This window comes from Polyergus mexicanus, unplaced genomic scaffold (genome assembly GCF_030449975.1).
Source record: "Polyergus mexicanus isolate NDT 795.1 unplaced genomic scaffold, iyPolMexi1.0 SCAF_26, whole genome shotgun sequence".
Classification (NCBI taxonomy): domain Eukaryota; kingdom Metazoa; phylum Arthropoda; class Insecta; order Hymenoptera; family Formicidae; genus Polyergus; species Polyergus mexicanus.
Genome location: NW_027223346.1, coordinates 212,763 through 240,433, shown reverse-complemented (window position 1 = coordinate 240,433; position 27,671 = coordinate 212,763). Strand labels below are relative to the sequence as shown.

The following is a 27,671-nucleotide window of genomic DNA, read 5'->3' as shown; positions in this document are numbered from 1 at the left end:
CCCAAACATATGTACGCATAGCATACGTGAAATCGCACCGTCGTTCGCCGGATCCGCTTGGCCGAGGGTATTATTAGGAATTCGTCTCACTTTTTGCGCGGATCAACGCCGGAGGTAACAAACGATCACGTAATCCGTCGCCTTTCTCGTCTGTTTAAATAAAAGCGCACAGTTTATAACAACTTTTACATTTAATTTTTTGGGGAAATTTTTCTGCTTTTTCAACACATTTAATTTAATACCACTCGACAATTATTTACAATAATATACAAAAATATGCTACATCGATATCCATTCGCCATGTTTTTCCGTCGCAACAAGAAATTTCGGCTGAATGTTCACGATATCCACGATCGCCCATTCAGAAATCTGAGCAAAATGGCACAGAAACGAAGTGCTTGCCTACATAGGATCCGAGTGGGCGTAAATATATAGGACACGACGATAATGTGCAGGACAAGGAGAAATTTGCAAGCAAAGAAAATCATTGCGAGATCGAGCGACGGTAGCGAAACAAGATGACTATCTACATTACTACTAGTTCTCCGATATGATGCCGACTATTCAGTTCTGGCTTGGAAATCTGACAAACTCACGATCTTACGGATGGCGATTGTGCACATAAAAGCTTTCAGAGGTACCGGAAATACCGCCATGAATAAACGCTTATTATAAGCTTTCCTTTCTCACCGATCAGAAGCTGAAGCATTTGATCCTCGAGGCGGCCGACGGTTTCTTATTCGTCGTGAGCTGCGACACAAGCAAGATCATCTACATGTCCGACTCGATCACGTCCGTACTGACTATACGCAGAGCGATTGGTATCGCGCTAGTCTTTATTTATCGGTTCATCCGGACGACACCGAAAAGATACGAGAGCTCAGCGCGGCGGAGATTGCGGGATATAGTGGTCGAGTATTAGAGCTTAAAATCGGAACGTTGAAGAAGAAAGAGGGCCAATCCTCGATGTGCCTGTACATGGGTTCGAGAAGAGGTTTCATTTCGCATGAAGATCGGCAACCTACAGACGATGGGTGATACGACGACAGCGCACAAGTTACACTATACGAAGCGGAGAAACTCTTTGGGTCATCGGCGCGAGATGGTCAGAATTACGCTATGGTACTACACCAATTACATCAAGAATTGATCATCTATTGGTGATTTTATTCCTCCGTGTATATCAGGTCATTATAGATGAAGAGGATTCGAGAGCGTTCAGACTGATTCGGATGAGGTACTCATGGACGAGAATGTCACCACGCATTGCTGCCTTATCCGTCATTAGGCAATTACACTTGAAAGCAAATAGCGACTTAGCAGCTTCTAATAGCAAAAGCGAATTTATATCACGTCACTCTGCAGAAGATAAATTTATCTTTATGAACCAAAGAGTCGGTAGAATCTTGGATTCTACTTCATCGAAACTCTTAGGTCATTTTTGCTACCAATCCTTTCATCCGGAGGACCTGACACGTGTATGGAAAAGCGCTTTGAACAAGTATTAAAGTTAAAAAGGCAAGTCGTATCTGTCATATACAGATTTCGAGCCGAAGACTGAGCGTGGTTAAAGACATCGGCAGTCGCTAGTTTCTAGATTCATTCAACGAGAACGTTGAATACATCATCGAATATTGCACAAATACGCACGCAAAATTATTTCATCCAAATAATGACGGTCAAACGGAGAGCGAAGCTATACCTGCATATGAACAACTTGATCTGGATTACTCCCTACAAAGATATTTTGCTAGAAATCCGTTGTATTCTGCGTATCATATGATGCAGAATTCGGCAGACTCGAAGGACAACGGAAAAATGATTGATTTAATTGAATGATTTGATTTTCGTCTAAATGCGGAATGCGTCGACGAAAAGTGAACTAAAGTACTGAAGCGGTTTTTTAAGCGGATACTGCGAGAATGCGGGCGACCAGCGAGAGGAAGTCTTTTTAAGCATTTTGCAAAACGGCGGGCCTTCTCTCCGCGGATCGCCAATAAAATCGATCGATTTAATTAATTTTGAGATGACTCGTGGGCGTTGTGTGCGATTGGTCGCCAAAGATGTCTGACATAGCTTGTTACACGCTTAACATAACGCGAGATGTGATTTAGTTTCCGTATGGGTATTTTATTAACTTTGTCATTGTTTCGCGCATGCCTGATGAGATATGTCAGTTGTTTGACAGTTGGAATTGTTTTCATTACTTGTTTGCAACATGAATTTTCTTCGAGACGCAAAAACTAACATGCAAATGTGGCGCCGTTAGTTGTGACGTTAATTTACTGCAACAGTGCCTTAAAATAACCGCACGAATCGAATAGTAATTCAGTATTAATAACAAATTTAATTAAATTGTCGTAAACGACGATTGAAAATAATTGCCGCTTTCGCAAGTAACGAGAGATAAATGTATCGCCGAAGATTCTTACGGGTCGCACCTGCACTGCCGATTCACTATCTTCACTGCGGAATCCGACGCCCACGCGCGTCCCGTGAATATTTATACCTTGCGCGTCTTGCCGGTCCGTCTCCTCTTGCTGCCTTTCCGTCGCGTTTTTTCTTAACTCGACGCTTGTATTTTATCGTCATTCCCCGCGCGAGTGAAAATATGCCATGGTGCGCTCTCTCGCTCTTCGCTCCCCGACGTAACTATTACATACGCGAACGGCCGGGCTTGTAAAATCTATTTGCTTGGGCCAAACATCCTCCGCTTGTCGGTGCACTCCATCCCCGATCCTTGAATTCTACTTATCAATGTCCCCCCGGTTACGAGCAGGGCAATCTCGGCAAGCTATTCCACGATGTTTCGTACCACGCGTCTTCGCTCCGTTGGCACGCCCACGTTTATAACTAAAGACAAACGTCGTTCAGCCTCGTAAAACGAGACGAGTATACCTCGTCTAAATTGAATATCTCTGCACGATTGCTATACTTGAAATACGTCGGTCTTTCGCACAATAATATCTTTTCCGATACCTGTCTATTCATATCTTTCAATACGAATGGACTTCTCCCTTTTAGTTATTTTCTTTCATAGTTTATTTGAATTTTTTTATTCAAAAAAGATCTTTTAAATAATTATGAAATAATATAATTAACCAAAATTGATACTTATATATTGAAAATTTGGATCATTTGCTCTGCAGATCAATTAAATTCCAAGGATTTGGTTTCGAAATTTTTTCTTTATCGAATGATGATGATTGCGATGCGCTCGTCCATGTTCGGGACATATCTTTTTTCATGTAAACTTAGTGCATTTTCATCCCGACATATTTTCCCGCATTCCGAAATCCCATGAGCGCGGACTCCAACCGAGCGAGGTGAAAATCTTCTATCTCGGCGAGGCCCCAATATATTGATTAGGTATCGGTATAAAACTTTTGTTTTTTTAAAAACGTACATATATAGGTACATATATTACTTCTTCATTCAAATTAGAAATATTATTTTCAATCCTTGCCTCTGTTGCGTCATTATGATATTGTTCATCTTGAGTTGCTTCCCCTTCATTTTGTACATCGGTTTCTTCTACTTCTTGTATTTGCACTTGTGATACCTTCGCTTTAAAAATATTTTTTATTCCTTATTTTTAGCTATTATTGTATCAGCAATATTATTACGAATATTAAGCAAGCGACATAACGGAGAAATAAACTTATGGTTAATATCTGTCCTCGCGATCAACGATTTCAGTCTTTTATTCTCTAGAAATCGAAAGCAGCCGGGTACGGTTCAAGCATTGGCCTATACGTGATATAGAATTTTATACATAGAATTTTTTCTCGCTATGAAGTAGAACATTTCGCATTAGCATCGCGCGCACGTGAATACACGACAGTAAATCTGGGTTCTCTCCCATTCACGCGAATAAATACATTTAATAAACAACGTGTGCCCATAAGGTAGAGACGACTAAAACCGGGCACGTGAATCGCGATTAATTTATTAATGTGGATTCAGACTGCGTTTCTATCCATACGAAACCCCCGCGGGAAACGTGCATCTCCCCTAACGAGTTCTTTATGCAATACTGCGTTACCCTTTTCTCATAAATTTCGGGTGATCAAATATTGGTACTGACGAGCCAACTCGTGTCGGCCTGTTATTATGATCGACACACCCCGTGGGACGATATCACGTGGTAGAACAAACATTATTGGCAATATTTGCCGACGCATTGTATGATGTATAATTTATTCCTAGAAAAATAATGATATAAAAAAATTGCGCCAAATAAATAAAAATGTATGCTATAAAATTTGTTTCTTTTATTATTATTTAAATAAAAACATTTTAATTAAAAAAGAAACTGTTATAAAAAATAGTTGTTTTAATTTTCTACAAAAATGATGATATCAAAAAATATTACAACTGAATAAAAAAATTTATGTTATAAAATTAATTAATTTTATTATTTCTAATATTAAGAAAAATTATATGAATAAAAATTTGTTATAAAGTTAATTTATTTTACTATTTTCAATATTAAGAAAAATTATATTTAATAAATTGCAATATAAAATAGTAGGATGTATAGCTAATTTAAAAAAATTAATTAAAAAATTAAAAATTTATACACAAAATTAAAAATTAATACAAAATAAAAAAATTAAAAAAATTTTAGTTAAAAATCTTGGCGCTGCTATATAATATGCTAATGATATTATGATATTAACGTATTCCGTACATTTATATTGCAATTATTAATGTAATAATGTTTAAATTAAATTAATTATTAATTTGTTACTTTAAGATTAATTTGCCGGAAAAAAAAAAAAAACGGTTAGATTGGCATCTGAGAGAGGATCTTTATCTTTAAACTTTGTTAGATAAAATCGAAACCAAATTGTACAATCAAATTTATTTGGCGTTAATCTTACAAGTTTTATAAATTAATATTTATGGCATATTTTTGTACGACATATCTTTCTTTCTTTGTGTATTATGCATAATATACAGGAAAATTTTTCATTATTGTGTTGTTTAATATTATAGAATATTCGAGAAAATATGGAGAATACTATTTGGGGGGCATTGTACACACAGTAAGACTTTTTATACATCTCGTACATACACGCCACATCCGGTTTTGCTCTCGATCACCTAGATCCCACGTGAAATCCTCGGCAGTGGTATGTGTTTCTCCGAAAATACAAGTTTCGCACGCTCTCAACATTTCGCGTTATTGTCCGCGCACGCACCATGAGGGCGGAAATACGTGGGCGATCGGGCGCACATATAATGGTTACATGGCACGCCGTTTCCCCTTTGTCCCCTTGTCTTGTTTCTCGTCTGTTCTCGCTAAATCTCAATGTTTATGCGGTGATGCAGCTCGATATAATACACCCGCATCGAACGTTAAGTGTCGCGAGACGACACTTGTTTACTTGAGTATTCGAATCTTGGTAGGAAAGTAATGCCGGGGAACACATTTACGTTTTGCAAACGAGATTGCATCACTTTTATCGGAGGTATGCGGGAGAACTCGCCCAAAATGGAATTTTGTTAAAACACATTTAAGCACATACTCGTTTATGAATATATAAGTTATAATATTCTATCGATTTTATATATATCACAAGAAAGGACTTGAGAAATTAAGAAAAAACGTGGCAATTGAAATTTGATTAATTAAATTTACTATTCCTCGCATGACATGATTTATCATATTTTTTACCAATACTTTATATAATATTACTTATTTTAATTGATAAATATTCTAAAGTATTCCAATTATTTTAAATTAACTCTTTTTAATTATTAATAAAAGTTGGAAATTTTTTTAAATCGCACACTACTATTGTTATTTTATAGGATCGTGGAGATTTCGCTTCCCTGGTCCGGAATTTGCTCGGACCGATTTATGGCGACAGTGTTATGGATCTACTGATAAGACAAGCGCGGGATATCCTGGTTTGCGCTTATCACGGTAACTTGGAGAACTTTATCCGGGCTTATCTATCACCTGCTGCAGCCTTACTAGCGGAAGTCAAGAGTATAGTCTCCGAAACGGTGAGTTGCTTTTTCTTAAATTCTTTTTAATGCAGAGAATTTTTCCTTTTTTTTTTTTTTTATAGATAGTCTTTAAATTTATTTTAATGCGCTAATGATACAATTATACGTTGTAAACTACAATTTTTAATATAATTTCGATATTGGAACAAAATTTGTTTACTAGACACAGAATTATTTAGTAAAACAAAATTTTCTATTACTAAATATGACTGCATTATTTATTTATATATATTTATTTATTGAATGAAATAACTCAGTTATTGATTAGAGTGTAATTTGCATGTTATAAGTTGCGAGAAAACTTGCTAATGTAATAAAAATAGAACGAATAGAGCGTATATATAAGCTTCGAGCGAGCATCGCTAGATGGCAAGAGCATCTAGATATTTCTCGTAATCGAAATTCAACCGAGATTACTATATCTTGCTTGACTTTAGCGCTTGACATCAGCTTTGCGCAGTGGCGATATCGTAATAATTCTGTGTCTAGTAAACAAATTTTGTTCCAAATGAGGTTCTACCGAGGTGCGATTATTGCTAGTTGAAAACTTTTACCAATACCCCGCCATGACGATGTGAAATATCATCGGCTAAGGCAATTTTTGAAAACCCCTACGGAGGTTGTAAGTTTCATCAAAACATAAAGTTTTTTTCATCATGGGAAAATTAAACATAAAATTATACTATTTGTTATGTAACGAAAAAATGCGACATCAGTTGATTAGAGTATTAATTTTAATCGCATAATGATGTTTTTTGATTTTATTTTTATAATTAATCTTTACAATCACATTTAATAATCTTACATTGCAATCATTTTTAAATAAATTTTCTTTGCTCGAATTGAAGAAGTATTGTAAAATATGGAAAAAAAAAAAAATTACAAAAGAATTTAAATATGATAAAAATTAAATTTTAGAAAGATCGTTTAGTTTTTATTACATATTTTTTTATGATAGCAATCGCGAAATGATATTAACAATGCATAGTGATAATGACTAGTTGCTACTATTCTAATGAATTTTATACAATACACTAAGAATAAGTTTACCAAACATATGTCGAGTTTCAAATAATTTAGTCTGAGGATATTTTTTATAACTTGGCGATCGGGCCAAGTTAAATCCATCTCATTGACCCCCCGATTTCTCTTTACGGGGAAGATTCTCATTATTCATCTTCATCGTATGGCCGCGTACCGACTGTGTCATTAGACGGAGCGGCTCTCACAAAGGCCAAGCGAAATCTCTCGCGTGGCGCGCAAGATAGGAAAAATATACACGCGTGTGCGTTCGTGCCACTGTCGTTCTGTAATAGGTCGGGGTCGACGTTTAGGGGCAACCTAAATAAAATAGGCCGTTTGCGCAATCGTCAACATGCATATTGTCGGCTAGAGGCTGCATGCTCGGAGGACGAATAATGGCGGCGCGATTAACCTATTTACGTATCGATCGACGAGACCTTTTATTCGCCTCGTTGCAGCGCGTGCACTGCCCGCAATCGTCGAGGAGGAGGATTCTCTATTATATCCGTAGTAAATAGAAATTTTTTCAGACTTTTCATATTTATTTTTATGTTTGAATATTTCCTAAAATGAGAAATTAAATTAAATACGAGAATATTTCTAACTAGTCTGACCGATCGAGTATATCAAAGCTACCGATGTGATTAGTTTCGGTAGCTATGTCTTGTCCGATGTACAACGATGTCGTAATCGGATAAACAGCGTTCACAGAGAGACAAGAAATAACTTTTACTCTCGGATGTGGCGAACCGTAAGCCATTGTTCCTCGGGTATATTACTACGAGAATCAATAGTGGTTCGCGCGTGGTGATCTTATATGCGAATGATATACAATTTAATTCTCGTCGCTCTCGCGCAGTATACTCCTCATAATTCTCTCGCGTAACATCGCGCCTTATAAATTATACGAGATTATGACGCGCGCGAGCCGTATACCGTATCGAGATTCATATTTTATCGGTAATTCGAGAAATTGCCATAACTTGCACGAAATGCGATTTTCCACGAGACTTTCATCCTCTATCGTGTAATAATCCGCTCTGTTTTTTCGACATTAATTTAAATCCGAGATTAATTTTATATACACATTCACCTCGTGTTCCTATATACCGCCAAATATTATTGAAGCTGCTTCTACATTTCACTGTCCATTTCCGTTTAATACATAGTAATTACGATCATTTGCATGCTTGGATATCCATGAATCTCTGGTATAAGAATAGTGTCTTCAAGCTCTAACAATAAATAGGGACGTTGTTGTTTTAACCAATATTCATGATACGGACGCACAGGGGCAAAGCCGTGCTGCCTATTGTAGTAGACGAACGGCTATATTGGGGTGAGAAGGAAGGGAGTCATCGCCATATGGAGGATGAGAAGGTAGGGGCCTTTTTGTGTAATCAGGTCGTCGCCGTGCTGTCTAGGTTGTTAGATTCAAGATTCGTGTTACTGGAGTCGTGTTATTCCCGATGTAGCTTCCGTCATAGTACGATTGAAAAGTCGTGGAAGAAATGTGATCGAGATATTTCTTAATATTCCCTTTTTTTTTTTTTTATTACAAATGCACTTTATTGCTTTGATACGTCTAATTTCGGAAAGAGTTTTTGTCGGCAACACGCATCACGCATCAGCTAAAATTGTAGCCGTGCAACGGAAGTCGTTAGTACGGAAGACGGGGCGCGCGCGAAAAGCGGGACCCACATCTGTCCGCGAGACTTTTAATTGCATAATTTGCGGCATAACTTACGCGCCGACAATGCCCCGTTCGCTCGTTTTATTTCGAAGCTTATCTTTCGCTTTCACGTGCCCTAAAACTTGCGGCGGAGTAATTAAAAGTCCGCCGTCGTCAATCGGAAGCTCTTCTACCGAGGGGCACCTCGCCGCCTCGCCTCGCCTCGCCTCGCCTGCGAAAGTTCGAAGTTTCTGTAGGCTTTCGCGCTCGCGAAAGTTCCCCAAACGAGCACTTTGAAAACGAGCCTTACGGGTCGAAGCTTACGAGGCGTATGCCGTTTATAACGGTGGAGCGAGCTTTCGTCGGGTTAACGTCCTCTAATGAACGATGTTATTTTCAAATAACGTTTCGAATGAAGAACTCCGGAAACGAAAATTCTATGACAAATTGCAAGCGATTAATTTTGATTTATTTATTATATACGCTCTATTATATACCTTACCATTTTGTTTTGATTTAATTAAATATCATTAAGGATCTTTAAATTACGCAAATATTGATCGAAATAAAATTTAAGTTTTTGGGAGTTTCTTGCATTGAAATAAGCAAATTAATTCTAAAATAATTGTGTCGCGCGCGCTTTCGACGGAAAACGGATCCGCGGTGAGCGCTTTTAAAGTGTCCCGGCACGGCTATTTGTCTTCGTTTTACCGCGTTCACGCACTGATAGGTGGCATCGTTAATCATATCGCTGTGGCACGATTCGCGCATCCACTTTGCTCGTGTCGATACGCGCGTTATTATCGGCATGCGCCGCCGTGAACGCGAACTCGAGCGAGCGCTGACGCGCGATGAATTAATTGCGTATCACGTCGTCGTAGCGATTATAATATCTCGGTGCTGGCCGGCTGGCTCGCGCACGGCCCTCGGGAGATATTCTGGCGGTTGTACGAATAATAAATTTAATTCGCCGGCATGCACCATGACGATCGGAGTCGTCGTTGAAGCCGCGTGGGCGAACCTAACACCACCCTCGTCGTTTTCACCGCGTTACGAGAAGGCGCTCGCTCGGATGAATCGGATCTCGACGACATACTCTTCCTCTTTCTCATACGCAATTTGACCCCTCAACCGGAAAATTGATTCGCTTTCGAATTGAAGCACGATACTCCGTGTACCGTCACGTTACCTCAACATTTCAACGCACTTGTGACGCCAATGATTGCGGCGGCGTTGAATAATAGATCCGGGATACAGATTGATTCTCGAGTTGCGTGCAGCGAGCAGCGTGATTCGTTCGGCGGAGAAAAAAAAAGAGTCGATACTAATTTTCATAAATCAAATTTCACGAATCAAGTCTACGAATGAAATTCGAATGTGCGCGGCGTGTGTTTCACTTTTCGACCGATTTATCTCCCGGTCGCGGGCGCGAACAAATACACCGTGAAAAGCTTGACTCCGACGCGATCGAGACGACGCCATGTAGAAAATCTCTTCACGCGCGCGTGAAAATCATCCGGCGATCGAGCGTCGGCAACGCTAGCGTATGTTACACTTTCTCCATTGACAGCCATAGATTCCACACGCCCACGCCAACAACTGTGTCATTATTTCTCCAATTACAACTTTCGTTGCGCGCGGCGCAGCCCATGAGAACTCGATTCCGCCATGTCGCCATAAATCCTCGATCGATTAACACGCAACGCGTGCAAGATTTTTCGTCGCGTGGACGAATTATTAATTTTCATATACAGAAAGCGCATATGTGGCCAATGAGAGATATATGTATAACGCGAAGAAAATATTTACTTACGCGTGTCTAGTGTTGCACGCCGTTCTATCCGACATTGTCATCAAAGTCGCGGTAGCGATACATATATATCTATCTCGGCGGGACGGAGCGGGCGTAAAATGAAAAATCCGACAAGCGACCGTCGATAAACTGATTTTCGCACGATAAGGCGTAATCATGTATATAGCTAATAGGATAATTTCGCTCGCTCGCACTATGCGTATGCTGCGATACGCTCTCGCGTCATTACGCGGCATATCGTTCGCGCATATGCGAGATAAATTCGAGATACTCAATCTCCTTGACAATCAATCAGAGCGGGAACTACTGCTACGCTTTCACTGTGAGCGCGCCGCTCGGTTCCTCTCTTCATCGGTGTGTTCGAATCACATATACGATATATTTCTCGCTCGCTCACAGCCGCTTCCCCATCGATTCTGGCCGATACGAAAAATCGACAAATCCATTACCGTCGCTATTTGATTTTCCCATCATTTTTCCAATCATTCTACATCCCGACAGAGATGCTGACCACTTTTTTTCGTAACCGACGCTCACATCAAACGATAAGATATAATCGACGATAAATTAGTCCGAGGCTTTGAGAAACATTAGAAGGAAGAATTTATTGCCCTCTAGTAAAAGGATACCGCGCAATATCGATTTAATTACTTCGCTGATGATCCCGGTTTTATTGCCGCATTATTTTATCTCGATTTATGACATTCGGGAAAAAGGTGTAACGTATTTGGATTGATGCTGATGCAGGAAGGCGCATAGGACAGATTATTGGCTGTTCTAGATTACTTATGGTAAAAAATATAATAGTGTTACATTTTGCGTGGGCAGCAAATTATCATTGGTCGTTGGTTATTTATGTTTTAATCGATAATAATAAATCAATACGTGTTTTATCTTCCAAACTAAAAAGAAATTCCATCTATCGCGATAACTCTGCTAAATTTCTACGCGATTCTCTTAATTTCTTTCTGCATAATACAGTATCAATAGCATTAATAATTATTATTTTAATATAAGTATTGTATTTTTCCATGTTCGTGCTGTAAAGACACGCGAGGCACAAAGTACCTAGCACAAAGTTGCACCGAGCTCCTCTTACCTCTGTCTATTCATTTATCCCATTTATATCGTTTCGTAAAAAGTTGGAAAGTTTGGCGCGTCGCCGTGCATGTAAAATTAGGACTTGAAATATATACAGCCTGAAATAAGAATTATTTATAGCGGCAATAAAATTTTATTCTTAGCCTCTTACTCACTTATATTATCTAATCGTTAATTTTGCCTATCTCATGTGTATTCTCGTGTCGACTAAAATGTATTTTACTGCAAGTATATTTCGGCTTATTTACAGCATCTAGGGCACATTTATCTTATGACCGCTGCTTCCTCTGCGATAGAGAATATAGGATGTAGGAGGTTTTCTCACATTGTACACATTAAATTTATTGATAGTATGAAGATTCTCTCTCTCTCTCTCTCTCTCTTTTTTTTTTTTAATAGGACTTTTCATAGCGATTTTTCTGCGATGTCTTATTTCTGCAGTTTTGAACGCGAAGAAAATTATTTGACATATTTTTATTTTTAAAAAAGATTAGATTTATATTTTATTTATTGTCTCGCGAATATCCTAAAGTCTTTCATATTACATGGAGCATTTAAAGCTTGTATTACGATAGGCCGGGACGCAGGTTTCTTCATTGTTCTCTCTTCTCTCTATCGCGAAAAGGGGCGGAGGTAATCTACATTAGACCGGAATAATGGAAAATTGTTCCGGCTACCCGGACTCCGCCGGATCTCGGGATACTCCTAAAGCCTCCGGCATCCGTTATGTAGCGGAAGAACGAGGTTAGGCTAGGTGACCGTCTGCTGTCCTGGCGACGGGGTGAACGGAGGTTACTACCCTTCCAGACGGCAAGCGTACTCCGAGCTCATTTTTCACGGTCGCCTCGCCACTTTCTCCATTACCGATAATGCGGCAGCTACCGCCCTTTCTGGTACTTTTGGTCAAAAATGCATTTCTAAAGATGGAACATGAAAGATACACTATTAATCCTCTTATGCCATTAAACGCCCGTCTTATATCTGTAAAATGTGCTACACAAATCTTAGAAATTCTTGAACAAAAATGATGAAAATCATATTTATTCGTTTAAAATGTAATTAAATTTTATACTATTATATAGTTTGATATTAATTTTTTTTTTTTTTTCCATTTCTCTGTCACGATTTATTTCTAAAATAGCTCCATTTTTTATTATAACCAGTCCAATTAAAGTTTCTCTCTTCTTTCTAGTTTATGGGATAAGATAAAAAATTTTAAAATAATGATGAGAATTAATTGTATATTAATTTCAATTTTTTGCATTAGAAAAATAATATACTCAAAAATCTATCTCTAATCCTTTGCGTTCTAATACACGAGTATTACAGACGAGTCGTCCAAAAAAATTCACGAGTTTATGTTTAGATCGATATCGACGCTGATTGTTATTCGATTAATATTCGACACATGTATATATGGTATCATTATTCGAGCAGAAAGTTTCAAGTTTCTTCATACACGGTAGTGATATATCTCTTTGGCTAATACGGAAGAGGATATCAGTAAACACTAAAGAGAAATACGGTATGTGCTGCTGTTCGATAATTATTCCGGTGTCGGATATCGCGCTTTTATCTACTTCCTCTTTGATATTTCGCCGGTATTCTCACAGAAATCGAAAAGCCATTCCTCTAGTTCACATCGATAATGGCCAATGTGCGATAATGTATTTAATTAAATAATTTGAATCTTGTTTCTTTCGCAACGATTTCAGATACATTATCTCATTATATTAACGATAAAATCAATAAGAATTTGTAATGTAACAATCACAGTCATATGTAACGTCGTAACAGTTATATGAGATTTATGTTAAAAGATTCTCTTTTTCAACAATTGTGTTCAATATTTCTTTCATAAAGTCATCGTCTTTCTTCGACGATTCGAGTTTCAAGATTTATTAAAAAAATTTTCTTTTCTTCACTAAAATTTGATAGGATTAGGAAAGAAAGAGAATAATCCCCCGTGTAAAATTTTGACTCGTTCGTAATGTGCTTTCTCCATGCTCGATCTCACGACGAGACGAAGAGTCATCGTCGCCACGATTTACCCGAAGCAGGGAAAGCTGTTCCGCGCACCCCGGACGCATCGTCGGCTGGGTGCACGTCGACGTACCAGGCCGGGGAAACCGGTGTTGCGTATGTCACCGAAAGAGACGGCAGTGGGGAACGGTGGGTTCCCATGGTGGGGGGACCGTAGTCGGGGTTCCCGACCGCGTCGGCGGCGCTTAAGCCTCCGACGCGGGGGCATTGCCGTCGTAGCCGCGGTACGATACGATCCGGCTGTTGTCTCGCAGTGTACGCGCCGTTCTTCGAGCCGCACGTGTCGTCGGTTTCGTCTTCGCGTGCCGAGAGACTTTCATCCTCCTCTGTTCTTCGATCGCGAAAAAACATTCTCGCGCGACGATATCCCGGGGCGAATCGATCTTCGCGATCGATCTCTAAGTGCTACGGGTGCGAGATAATAGACATACGAAGGATGGTGTACGCGTGTGATTGTCAGAGTAAATGCTTCTCTCGTCGATGATCACAAACATGCGTTGACGAGCAAGGGGAGGTTCCCGAGAGGGAAACAGGGGTACATGGCGCGATGACACTCGATCGTGCGCGAAGAAGGATTGATGTAGTACGCGAGAGGAAGAATTGAATAATCCCTTTTTTTCTCTTTCGTACATCGGACGGAAAATTTTGATTCATCGTACGATACGCGTATCGAGGATACAGAGAGAGAGAACGTCGGGAATCTTTGGAGCACATTATCTAATAATTCATTTACAGCGACGGGGTAGAATGAATGAATGAAGGACGATTCGCTTCGAGCGAAAGCGAAACGATTTTGTCGTTGGTCAGTAATCGAGTGTTATCTGTGGTTCATCGTTCGATCGACGAAGAGGCCCATCTTAGGCCAGACGTTTATATTAAGCAGAGTCGAATCGGAAACGCAATCGTACGCGATAACGAGATCGTGAAGACGCACATTAATCCAGTCTCTTTATCATCTTTTATCAAATTTTCCACTCGACTTTGTAAATAAACATTGCAATCTCTTATATCGCCACTCATTTATAATATTATAAATCGTCTGACGAGTCTCTAAGACCAGATTATTTATACTCGTGATATATACTGTACGCGATTGAATTTTTCTCGTGGATAGTATTGTGACAAGTGTCGATTGTACATTGTGCATAGAACTTGGTTTGCATAAAGTTTACTTCCGAAACTTATAAGAGCAAAATAGGAAGCTTATAAGTTTCACGGCTTATAAATATTATTACGTTGAGTACGTGGAGCTATTACTGGGTTATAAAGTGTTTATCATATTTATAGGTAAGTCCTAGGAGTTAATGTCTAACATGCATGCAATAATAATAATTGCGTAACAGTATTCAATAGCGTTACCTATCTAAAACATTGCTTTTTTTTTGTTTTGTTTCGTTAAAATAAAAGAGTATGCTTAGAAAGTATGACACGTACGATTTTTTCAATTTCCCTCGTTAAGCTTTCGTTAAATAAAATATCGTAGCTTAAATAGTAATTAACAAAATATCTACATTAGGAAAGATAGGTTTATTACATTTGGTTACTGTAAAAATCGAATTATTCTATGAGATACGTCATTTTATAAAAAGTATTGTTTATATATATACATACATCCTTGGCCACACACAAAAAAATTATCACCTGGACGTACAGAAATATTATACCTTGACGAAAAATGAAAGAATTATAGTCATGAAAAAATATTTTATATTAAAATATTTTTAATCTGAAATATTTTTTCCTCTCTCGGGCTATCTTGTAAGTACAATATATCACCAATTTCCAGAAATTCATATTCGGTCATATATATCTGAAAGTATTGACGCTTTCGGAGCAAAAAATTAAAAATGATTAGCAGGATCTCTCTGGCACGCGATTGTTTTGATTAATTCTTTTCATTCAACATTGTTTTTACCTAACGAGAGTAACGGGATTGACTAAAGGGATAAGGATTATAAAAGGATATGATCAGATGAGCTATCAGAAGAGAAACAGACAATATTAATGTCGAATTATTAGAACTCCAAGATCCCTCAATAAACTAGATTAAATAAATAACGAGTATAAATTATACAATACAAATGGGGGGAAAAAAAAAAATTTGAGCGGAATCATATTCAATTGGCATTGATGGAGCCATGTCTACGTCAATTTGCAATAACGCTGTTGATTCATCGAATTTTAAAAGGCGATATTACTTAAACAATTTAGGAAATATTCGATCAGCGGATATATCCTTTGCAGCCGCCGCCTTCAACGAGCATCGCTCGTTTCCATCGCAGAGCGCGTGTCCGATGGGTCGCGCGAGAAAGTCGATCGTCATTCTTTTGCCGTTTGAGAACACGCACGATTCGCGTAGAGTATGTACCTCCCGCGGCATCTCGCTAACCTCTTTCAACACGGTTAAATATTAGCGGGAAACATCGGTGCGGCACCATAAATCCTAGTCACACGACGTGCCAGCGTACGCCGGCTCGTAAATCGGTCCCGCGACACGTATACTCTAAAGCGCCATTAATTAAAAGCCACGCTCGTTGGTAGCATCCCCTCTTGTTCCCCTTCTTGAAAATATGCAATTCCATGGTATCTTTATAGAGACACTTTAAACTTGGATTTGTTGTCTATATATCTGCGCGCGTGCGATACAAAATGCCACACTTCTCGAGATTTAAAATATTCTAGGAGAGAAAAGCTATGTGCGTGAATAGTGAGAACTTTTTTTTTTTTTTTTTTCACGAAGATCATGATTATATAATCTTTTTTATATAAATGCTTGTTTACGAATTTTGCCTATTACTTAAAATTTATTTCTAACATCCTTATTAATGACACTAATTATTATTATTATTATATTAGAAAAATTAATAGCGCGATTATATTTTTAAATTTTATATATTTCGCTTATTATTATGTATATAAAATTTATTTTTATATACAATTTATTATCTCTGTAAGTCCTATTCTACTTATTGTTCTTAGGTGGTCCTTATTTTAGAATAAAATAAATTTCTTCCTTTTGCCGATGTTATGTTCGGTAGGCGCAAAAGACGGCATAATTACGCAAGAGTAGGGAGAAGAGACTCGTCCCAATCTCACTTCCATTCACGGAGTTAAGCCGTCGTGAGCGCGCGAAAACGAGTTTGGCAGGTCGGCCGGTCGAGCCAGCAATAATCTCGCTTATCTCGACCTGCCCTGACCGGGTGGGAACGATCCGAAGCAATGCAAAAAGAAATGCAATCGCGCGATATGAATGGTCGAGTAATTTGGATCGTGTGCGAAGCAATTTTCGACAGAATAAACGAAGAAAAGTTTTGAAGGGAAATATTATATTTCCATTAAAAGAAAAAAATGTAACAATGTAAAAAGTTGCTTTTATATTACTTTACACGAGTAAAGTACATGAAATTACATGGCCATCCAAAATCCATAAATCTACGAAATGACAATATCTTTTTGAAAATATTATCGATGTATATGGTAATAGAGAAATTCATTTCTCACACGCTGTATTGACGTCTAGTTTTTGATGTAAAAAGTATGAGGACGGGGGGGGATGTGAATACCCCAGAGAATCTTCAGCAAATCCTTGATGGCTTGAAGATCAACGCCGGCTTTATCGGCATGCTCCAAGAGCTCTTGGAATTTGGGGTTAAGATAAACCTGATTGACGATTTCTTGGAAATTGTCGGACTGCAATTGCTCGACGAACTTGGCGAATTCCGGGGAAGTTTCCAGCTTGTTTTTATACATTTTATTAAGCACGTCCATGGGTAAGACAGCCTTAATGTCATCAATGTATCCACGAATTCCACCTGTGATCTGTTTAGTATTCATAGCAAAGTCGGGCGGAGTGAGAGGATCGAGTCCAAGCGCTGCATTTAGCAAGTTGACGATCTGGTAAATGTCAATGCCGGCGTGATGGATGTAATCCATCAGAACCTTAATCTCGTGCAAAGCCTCGACATCTTTTACCAGCCCTTTAAATTCTTCAGATTTCAAGTATTGGATCATAGCTTTAAACTCGGTATCTTCGGCAACATATTGAGCAGTGATGGCGTATATTTCTTCCTGAGGTAAAACATCTATAAAGTCTTGGATGTCCTTGTAGAGCTCGCCTCTGCCGAAATTAGGGAGCTCGATCGGTGGACGGATCGGCGGCAAGGCGGAAGCCGTAGCCACGAGGGCCAATAGTGCCAATGCGAATTTCATCTACAAAAGTAAATTTCGCTAGGATCATTCGTGCATTTGAAACATACTTGCGTATATATTTTATAAATAAAATTGATTTTACCAATTAGATATGCGCAAAAATTCTATTAGATCGAAAGCAAATTTTTAATATTTTTGCATTGCGCATCAACGAATATTGGCTAAATATTAATGAAAATTGTAAATGGAAATTGCGAATATTACAATTTCAATTTTTATTATATATTGCTAATCGAAATATACCAGAACATATCGATCTGTTTGAAATACAAATAAGTTAATTTATTTAATTAATCGTTAGTTTAATTAGTCGAATTAATAAAAGTGAGATATCTAACGAAATCTGATGATAATTAAATAAAGTAAAATTAATAATTAGAAAATAATTATTATTAATAAAAAACTGATAAATTGATTTTAATTATTATTTTTGAATTATATATGACATAAAGGGCCATTTTTCTTTCTCCGAGGTAGAAAATATTTTCAAAACAAAATAATATACTTTATATATATATGTGCTTTTTAATTATATTACTTAATGTAGTAAAGCTATTATAAAATAGGCAAGATATAAATTATTTATAATATTGCTCATAATCCTTACTTACTCGTCCAATTTATAATTAAAACGTTTAAAATGTTTAATATAGACAGCCTGTGTCGACACTCACCTCCGAAATATTGTTGTGGTACTTCTACTTGTGATACCGAAAACTGATGCTTTGTGGTTTTTGTCGCCGACTTTATATACACAAAATTAGATCTTGTTTATTCAATCTACGATGATAAGATTATGTACTATCTACGAGTGTCTGGTTTAAAGTCAAAACACTTAAAATAATGTAAAAGGAGTATCAGATATTTGACGATTATTGATAAGTAGATTGTTTGCAATAATTTCTATGCAAATGATATTAGGAGCATTCGGTAAGTTACGATGTTTTAAAAAATTGCGATCAATTGGTACGTTGTCATATGGTACGTTTATTATAACATAATATAAATCGTAATAAAATGTTTAGGATTTTTAATATAATTTTAGCTTTATGAGTTTTATCTTCTCGCTTTTCTAATTCTTTTGTATTAAAAGTCACTTATGTTACAGAGAACTCAGATGTATGTATACGTAAAATAAATAATTATCGGTTTAAAGATAAAGATAGAAAAATTCTTTAAATTTTAATATTTTTAGAATACTAAATATTTTTTTAAAATTCAGAAAATTAATATTTATGTGTGTGTATATATTTTTTCGTGATTTCTTTATAATATTGAATAAATTTCCTTATTACATAAAAATTATTATAAATGTTAATTAAATCAATTTGTATTGATCTCTTCTAAAATCGATCGATAAGATCGAGCACACGTGCGTTATCGAGTGTCAAATTATTTTGCTTCATATCACAAATATTCGATAAAAATTTCCAATGAGTCAGACTGTCACTAAAATATTCCAAGATTTTCCATTTAACATAAAACTACTTTAACACAATAGAAATTTTTATACGTGAGATATAAATCTTAGAAGTTTTGTTTTTTAATTGCGAAAAATATTTTGTTTCCATTCTTTATTTTATAAATTTATTTTTATTAAAGTTCATAATTTATTAGAATTCATAGAACATATGCAAACGAGTAATAATTCGCAATCGTGAGAAAACGTCTCCCTTCTTGCCGTCGTGACGAGGAAATACGGTATTGATTGATTCCTTAATCGCTTTTCGATCGTTGACTGGATGTTCGATCTCACGCCTCGCCGAGCCTCGATTTTAGACGCTTTAGTTCCGCTTTCGTTATCGCTGTCGGGCGCGAAAACACGTTTCGCCAAATGGAATAACGTTGTTTCTGTCATAAAAGCATTTTTTTTCCAGTTAGATCAGATTTGATAAATACATAAATTTGCCAAAGAAACAATCGCATGTAATAAATCATCGGTATCAGTCTTTTGTCCTTTATAGGATATCTGTTAACGTTTATAATGTAAGCATTTTAAGATAAAATTTATTACTAAGGTTTAACAAACATTTCTTATACTTTTTTATTTCTATAAAATTTTACTCCGTTTGCAATATTTTATTTAGATATGGGCGATGCTCGCAACGATCGATTAATCGGCAGATTAATTTTATAATCTTATCGATAGGTTGAAACTGACAATCGGATGCTAATTGGGATATATTTCTTCATTCGATTACGTTATACGTTGAGTGATAGGTCCGACCGCAGTTATACTTTTAACTCTATTCGGCGTTCGAGCATTTCGTGCGGTTAAAGTGTTTCGGTACAGATTTGTTATGCTAATCTAGGGTAGCGTGCTCTTTGCTCTATCCGACACGGCGGGACGAGCACGTCAATCTTTCAAAAGGGATGATGTAATGGTACCAAAATCGTTTTTTTCCGCCTGCCTCTCCCTTCTCGCTTCGGTTCGTTGCTTAAGATGCACGCGTCGGTTCAACGTATGAAGCGTCCACTAAAAGTCGATCACTCCGTCATTCCTTTTTTTCATCTCGAAGCATCTACTCGCAAAGCGTGTCTCGGCCATGTATTACGAGTCGTAAAATCGAGCACGCCATCGACGAAGAAATGAGAGCCGGGAACCATCTTCGATAAAAGAATCTTTTCGCGCGCGCGTCCCGAAATATAACGAAATTGCACCGACCAATGACTGCAATTACCGACGAAGTTAAACTCGTTCCGAGAGCATTCTGTAAACGATCTTTGCGACTGTAAAAAAAAAGCGATTTAAACGGCGAGGCAAAGAGAGATTAAACATTTTTTTTTTTTTTTTTTTTTTTTAACGCGTAATAAAAGTCGCGTTTTATTCGCGCAACAACAATGAATAATAGAAGCTTCGAACTTTATCTTCTTTTTATCTTCTTTCGTGCGGGAATATTTTGGAAGATGCTGCGCAGCTTCATCGACCGAAAGGTCGGGAAGTATGAGTTGTTGCTGCGAAACAAAGTTGCTGCGAAACAAATAAAATCGTGAGCGGATCAACAACCGGGTGCAACCGTGCTGGTGTTACCAGCAAAATGAAGAACATTTTAGGAGTTGCGAGACTAAAATTTAAATCAACTGAAAGCTTTCTAGATTGTTGGCAAATGGAAAGCGCTCCCGAGAGATCAAAACGATCGTTCGATATTCCAAGCAAGAAATTGTCTCGAAAAGTAGTAATCTGTAGATGCGGATGGGATATTGAAACTGCGGGTGATGGTAGAAAATTGATTAAAGTTTGATTGATTTATTCCCTTAAAGGAATAAAATCGCTGAAACACGGATGTAAAAAAGATTTATTATTATCTATTATTTTTATCATTTGAAAAAGCTATAGAATTATTAAACATTTTAGATTATTATATAATATTTCAGGATATAAATCTTTTCGCAGGATTATTGAAGAATTGCAAAACGCGCGCGCGCAGTGCGTGTGGCTTACTGAAGCGTGACAAATATCTTGTTGTTACTGCCTTCGGAAACATTCCTTGTTCTTTTTCGATCTATTAGTCCGATTATTCGCACTTCTACGTATAGAAGTTTTCCATGTAATTAGCTTGTTTCATTTACGTATATCTCGCGCGGCATTTCAAACGATTGTATTACTAATGCAGTAAAAACTAGGACAGATTCTTTTTCCTCAACATTATCAGAGTTATTTTCGTATCTGATGTTATTATAAATAATGTTATACAGAGTTATATAAAATTATCTGCAATATGAAAGTATTATATATAGATTTAATGTATATATAGGTTAATATATATTTTTCATCGTATAATTTATTTTTATAAAAATTTATTTCCGAGATAAAGATTGTCGAAAATCTCAAGTTAAAGATGTAAAATTATTAATACGTTAATGAGAACAACTCGAGAAAACTTTGAATTAAATTAATCCGATAATACTTTCGAGCGACTTTCCGTCGATGACTTATTAAATACGCCATCCGCCGTAATTATTTCAGCGACATTCGAGAGTTATGACTTTGCCGTTGGGGCGATATACACGACGACATCCGCGATCAGCCGCGACCATCCCATTCGCATATAATTGCACGGGAACGAGATAGCATGTTAAGTAATTTTTATATCGCTTTTTCCTCATCGTATTAATTCGCAATTAATCTTCAAGGCGAAAGTCGAAGAGTCAGCATCGAGCCCTACTTTAAGTACGTGTCAAAAAGATGCACGTTCGCGTTAATCCTGGGGAGAAGTACAAGCGTAATGAATACCGAGCAGTTGTAATTAAAGTAACGATTAACAATATTAATGTTGTCATAAACGATACGTTGGATTGGAACCATGAAAAAAGGATCACTTTTAATATTAGCTCGTAATGAACAAGAGCGACCGCATTTAGCTCAATTGTTACTGTAGCGTGTACATTAACCGTTCACGTGTATATGCGTGTGAAATGTGTGCAACAGTGATGTTACACATACGTCGAATCTTGCGAAGGGATCCTTTATGGCGAGTGTATGCGTTGCTTGCGGCCTCGCGTAATATCAAAGAATTTATAAATTATCTAACGGTACGGACCTTGATTTACAGAACGATCCTTGATATCCGGTTACGGATCTAAGGAAATTCTAGCGTGATAGCTGATTTCCTTAAAAAAGCGTAAAGGCTATATCACATGTCGACAAAGAATGATACTTTCTAATCATTTGCAACTAATAATATCTGAGAAAATTTATATACACGTTTTAAATAAATGCTAGTCATCATGATCAGCTGATTACTTCAAATTGATATTCTTTAAAATTTCTTGCTTGGATAATATTTTTTAATATGGTTAATGAATCAGAGAAATATAACATTTGATCTTTTAAATGAATACATATTGAAACGGCTCAACTCACATGTCATTTTATAATAATTAAAAACGTGTTCTATAAATTTTAAATTTTAAGAACATTTCAAGATATCTATCAAATCATCAAATAATTAATCGAATCATCAAATTAGTATGACGCTCGGATTTGTAAAATATTAGTTTAAGTTGATGATTTTAAACGGTATGTGCTGTATTTCTTCGTTCCGAAGAGGGCGTCTTATTATAGTACCCGTACCTGTACCTGTGCGCTCGTTGACAATGAGTGCGTCCGCCATCGTTTTGTAAAGTGCATTGGACCGGCTTTCGAGCTTTCCTACAGTCGCGGTCGGCCGCTAAGGTGAACTCGTAACGAGTTCACAACGATCGCCCGGAATGATTGTCTCGAATGATTTATAGCTACATACGTCGCTATATACATCGTGCATACCGAGTATATCACACGTTTACCGAATATATTTCGCGCGTTTACCCTTCGCAAAAGTGTTTTATATGCCGTGGACGCGGGCGGTTGTATAAAGAAAATCATGCCACACGTTTCTCAGCTTTCTCTCGTTTTCGATCCTCCTTCTCCCTATACCGATCGATCGAATTCACCTCGGAAGCTCTCGTTTCTTCTCTATTATCCCGACCAGCTAGAACATACAGCGAGGAGAGATCGGGAGTTTCCTTGATTGGTGTAATCGAGCGAGCCCTCGATCGGAAGTAGCGAATCGCCTACTGTTCAATTATCGTTCCAATCAATATATTACCAAGGTATATATCAAGCACGTGAAAAAGGCGGTTCGTCGACGAGTCTTTTTTTTATTGCGTCCGATTTATCGGGCAGGAACGAGAGCCGATTACAATAATCAGAAACGTTTGTAACGATATTATACGGCGAGTTAACATTTTCGAATATTCAATATGACAAGTTATCTTTTCGCGTTTCACTTTGTCTTTCGCGATCCGTACTTTATTTTGTTAGGTCTACCGGTCTTCCACGTTTCCGGTGATTCATCAAAAATGCGGTTCTTAAAGTAAGTATGCACAGATTGCGATCTTTAGGACTTGTCTTTGTGAAATTTACTATATAAATCTCACAATCGTATAGTTAGAATAAAATTAATTGTTTTATTTGTAGTTGGAAGGATAGGGCCTGCAGGCGCGAATACGTTAAAACTACGATATCAGGGAATCGATCATGTAATTTCACATGAGACTTTTTTTTACTCTTTACTTTTCATTTTTCACTCATTCAGATTTCACGTGAAACTTTTCACACATGGCGATTGATTATGTATGTAGCTTGGATGCGCGAAAAGTGAAATCATTAAACATAACTTGTAGATTTTATAGCTAAGAAGGATTATTATTATTATTATTAGTACAGCATTGCGACAAACTTTTCTTCTGTTAATGCAGTATTAACAAGAATATATTACACTTATTCTAATTACGAAATACATTAATTCTCTAGGAGATTTCCGCCAAGTTTCATGACAAAAAAATTTACGTGAAAAATTTTAAATTTCCGCGATTGCGAGAGTTACACACGATCGAGCGAAATCATAGAGGTCGTGTAAAATTTTTTTACATTCCCGCCCTAGCAGAAAAGTACACGATTGATTCCCAGGAAAAGACAATAACTACATACGCCGGCAGATAGCGATTTCTCGACGAATAATATCGACATCTCTTGCTCTTTGCTTCGAATCGATACGATACACTTTCCCTTAGGAAACTTCAACAGAACAGACCGTAAAAATGGTGATAAAAATGTGATACCATTCTGACGGTAATTATCTGGAAAAGGAAACGTGGGGTATCGGAGAATTTTCCATCGGCTGATATCACAATCAATCCATCCATCAATATATAACGCATTTAGCGTTACCACTGACAAATTAACGGCATTACGTTCAATGAGCGAGTATCGTTTCGATTAATAACGCTATCTCGGTGTTAACAAGTATCACGCGAGAGCCGCATGTCACATTTACGCGTCCGCTTGTATGCGTTCAGTTCAACTATATATCCCTCCTCACATATGAATGATACAATACATAAGTAAATAGAGTTCATTATAGTATGACAGGCACGGAACGATACAATTGCAGAAAAGCTTCTTGTAGCTTGGAAGAACTTGTCTTCTTTCGATTGGCACTTGATATACGTATTTTTTTACTTCTTTTTTTTTAGAACAATATAATCTGCTGCAGAATTAACGGAACAAAAAATGATAACCATGGCTGCGATAATTCGATGCGCAACTGTAATTTATTATAAATGAATATATCTTTAACATTACAAAAATTGGAGAACAGAAAGAATTTGCCGTGCTTTTCGATCTCTTGCATAAAAGAGTCTTCTGTCAAGATTCGTATGTTCTAAGCAAGAAACATAACTTTACGCTATCGTAAGATTCATATGTCAGTTCAAACATGTTAGTGCAATCTGTTCGCAAATATCTCCGTTGATTGCGCGGTATCGTGAGAGTATTTTTACGGTTATAGATATGATAGATCATCGCCTCGCGCGATTCACGTAGTTCTCCTTTTCGCGTGAAAGATCCGCCGCAATTTGTAAACGGCTATCATAGCAGCCTCATCGCGCGTTTGCAAAGCGCTGTACTTATTGTCTGACCTTACGCGGAGAATCTCCTTAGCGCGCGCCGCCACAAAGCCTCCCTTTGTTTAGCCGCGTTATTGATTGCACACCGTCACAACAGCATTTTTAGCCCGCGGTCCTCGGCGCCACGTTTATGCTCTTTTCTTTTCAGTCATCACACAAAGCGGGATGGTCCTCTCTCGCGACGGAAATGTTATGTAAGAAGCGTTTTTTTTTTCATGTCTGTAATTCTGAATATCCTGTAAATAATATGCGAGCGTTGTTGCGGGTTAACGGGGTTTCTTTTTTTCGCAATTCCCGTGTATGTGAATTATGAACCGAAATATACCGGATAAAAATCTTCGTTTTTTCGAAAAAGTTTCATAACACGTTTAAAAATATTACGCGCGCGCGCGTGTGTGTGTATGTGTATGATAAACGATTATTTAAAATTCAGGATAAAACGCGACGGTTTTTGAAACGAAAATGTAGATTTGATATATATGAGAAAATTATTCTTGCTATTCTTGCTTTACTAATTTAATTTAGTTATTTTCAGTGATATAATTAAATAAAATTGTAAAAGTAATTACTCTTTCCTCTTTCTCTCATTCAGATAACTGACTAATAATAAATATATGACTGTCATAATTATGCCGGTGATTACTTTAGTGATGAATGGAGACTCCTTTTAAATATATTTCATCATTGTGTAATGAAAAGATTAATGATACTTGAGATATAATTAATGAAAGTCGCATAACTCTGCACGTCTGCTTTATCACAATGCGCCACGATACGTTTCGAAATGACATAACTTTTTTTATATATTGCGTAAAATATCTAGTGATTAATATCACAAGTAGTGACAGATTATAAATAGTAAAATTAGAGAAATACAGATATGCAATTTACGAAATTCTATCATCTAGTGATTAATTTTTAGTCACAAAGATGAACAGACATTGTCGCATTTTTCTTACAAAAAACTAAATTTTTCTAATCGCTATTTTAATTAGCTTTGAATCAATATCCGTACCGTAATAAAATATGGATGAACACTGGCTTTTCTTTTACCGTATCAATACAGAAATAAAAATTAAAGAATTTGGGATGCCCTTGAGGGATGATTTCTTTAATTTCTATTTCTCTCGCCAATCTGAACAGAATCTTTTATTATTGTAACGCGATCATCATTATTGCAATAATTGCAAAGTGCTGCATCCTTTATCTAAAATTATTGAATTCTATTGGTATATCTGATCTGAAAATTAAAGTAAGAATAAAGAGCTTTAAATTTTCCGTGTATAACTTTTAGTCAAATAAATAGGATATCGAGATCTTTAAGATATGCTCATTTTCAGAGGAATCGGAAAGTGAAATATCTTTTCTCTTTTATATTTATCAGCTGCAATTTTGATGCATGTTTCCTTCGTACAAGCAACGATGTATTACAGGTCAGCGGTCGTACATTTTTTTCACACAGCGGTTTGCCGACCCGGAGTCGCCCGGCAGTTTCAGATTTCGCAAGCGAATCAAGCGTTTGCCCGGCCGCCGCTTTCAGGTATGCGATAACACGTTGCTCGGCATTTGCGTGTCACGTCGTAATGCCGTAAGTGCAGGCAAAGGGAGAAAGGCCCTCCGGCTAATCGAAGATTAGCTCGCGATCGACACGAGATCAAGAAGGTGATCGATGGAAATCGTGAACGCGCGACCGGCACTGCAGCAAAGCCGGTTGGTTTCGTTGCCGGAGTAGTACATACCTATTGCCTGCATTAAATTATCGCGAATGCTACAGAGGGTATATACTAATTAATGGTACAATTAAGAAATTCTTCGCACTTTATCGATGGAGCCAGTTACTATATTCGGCTCCCAAAAAATCTCGTGATCGGATACGCAAAACCTGTCGAATAAATAGTCACTCCTTATTTTATTGCCCGCTATCGCTCGCCGCAATAATCAAAAACAGTTTCATAACAGGCTTGTCGAGTATTATGCACTCATTACGTAGCAAACTGAGTACACGTGCCGGCAACTGTCGTCATTTCGCGGGTCCATTAAAATGTTGGATTACGCGACTCGATGGCGACGTTAATCGGTTCATTGCGTTTCGCGAACGAAATATCGATCGATGGGATCGTGATGTAAATCACTTGAAAAGTGAACTTGCCGATAGTATACTGTGCCGACAGGCCGCTCGAGCCTCGCGATCTCGTCCAGCCTCCTCCCTTCCCCAAGTGTCACTAGGGCGGCGGCCACTGCCTTCAACCTTTTCCTTTTCCTTTTCCTTTTCCTTCTTTTCCCCCTCTTTCTTCTCTTTATCCAATTCAATAGTAGTGGCTTCTGCTGCTCTTTGCGTTT

General features: G+C 37.4%; 2 protein-coding genes, 1 non-coding gene and 1 pseudogene across 5 annotated transcripts in view; 3 read left to right on the top strand and 1 right to left on the bottom strand.

The window, feature by feature from the left end:
• The window catches only part of LOC138943409 (puratrophin-1), a 276,837-nt gene that overhangs the window by 50,340 nt on the left and 198,826 nt on the right, over window positions 1-27,671 (top strand). For all 3 annotated transcript variants that reach the window (XM_070314241.1, XM_070314239.1, XM_070314240.1), the window contains exon 2: window positions 5,821-6,018. In XM_070314241.1, coding sequence (XP_070170342.1) covers window positions 5,884-6,018 — 135 coding nt within the window. In that variant the 5' untranslated portion in view covers window positions 5,821-5,883. The remainder of the gene's footprint in view (window positions 1-5,820; window positions 6,019-27,671) is intronic.
• LOC138943422 (aryl hydrocarbon receptor nuclear translocator homolog) lies at window positions 379-1,839 on the top strand (annotated as a pseudogene).
• On the top strand, window positions 6,470-6,641 carry LOC138943471 (U4 spliceosomal RNA). The gene has a single exon (XR_011448477.1). It is a non-coding gene; the product is annotated as a U4 spliceosomal RNA (small nuclear RNA).
• LOC138943354 (protein G12-like) lies at window positions 17,190-18,619 on the bottom strand. Its single transcript, XM_070314120.1, has 2 exons — window positions 18,557-18,619; window positions 17,190-17,882 (listed from the first exon to the last, which is right to left on the bottom strand). The coding sequence occupies exon 2, from the start codon at window positions 17,880-17,882 to the stop codon at window positions 17,190-17,192; it is 693 nt and encodes a 230-aa protein (XP_070170221.1). The 5' UTR covers window positions 18,557-18,619.

Excerpts from the sequence above, each read along its gene's own strand:
- LOC138943354 (XM_070314120.1), bottom strand. The coding sequence starts at position 17,882 with ATGAAATTCGCATTGGCACTATTGGCCCTCGTGGCTACGGCTTCCGCC.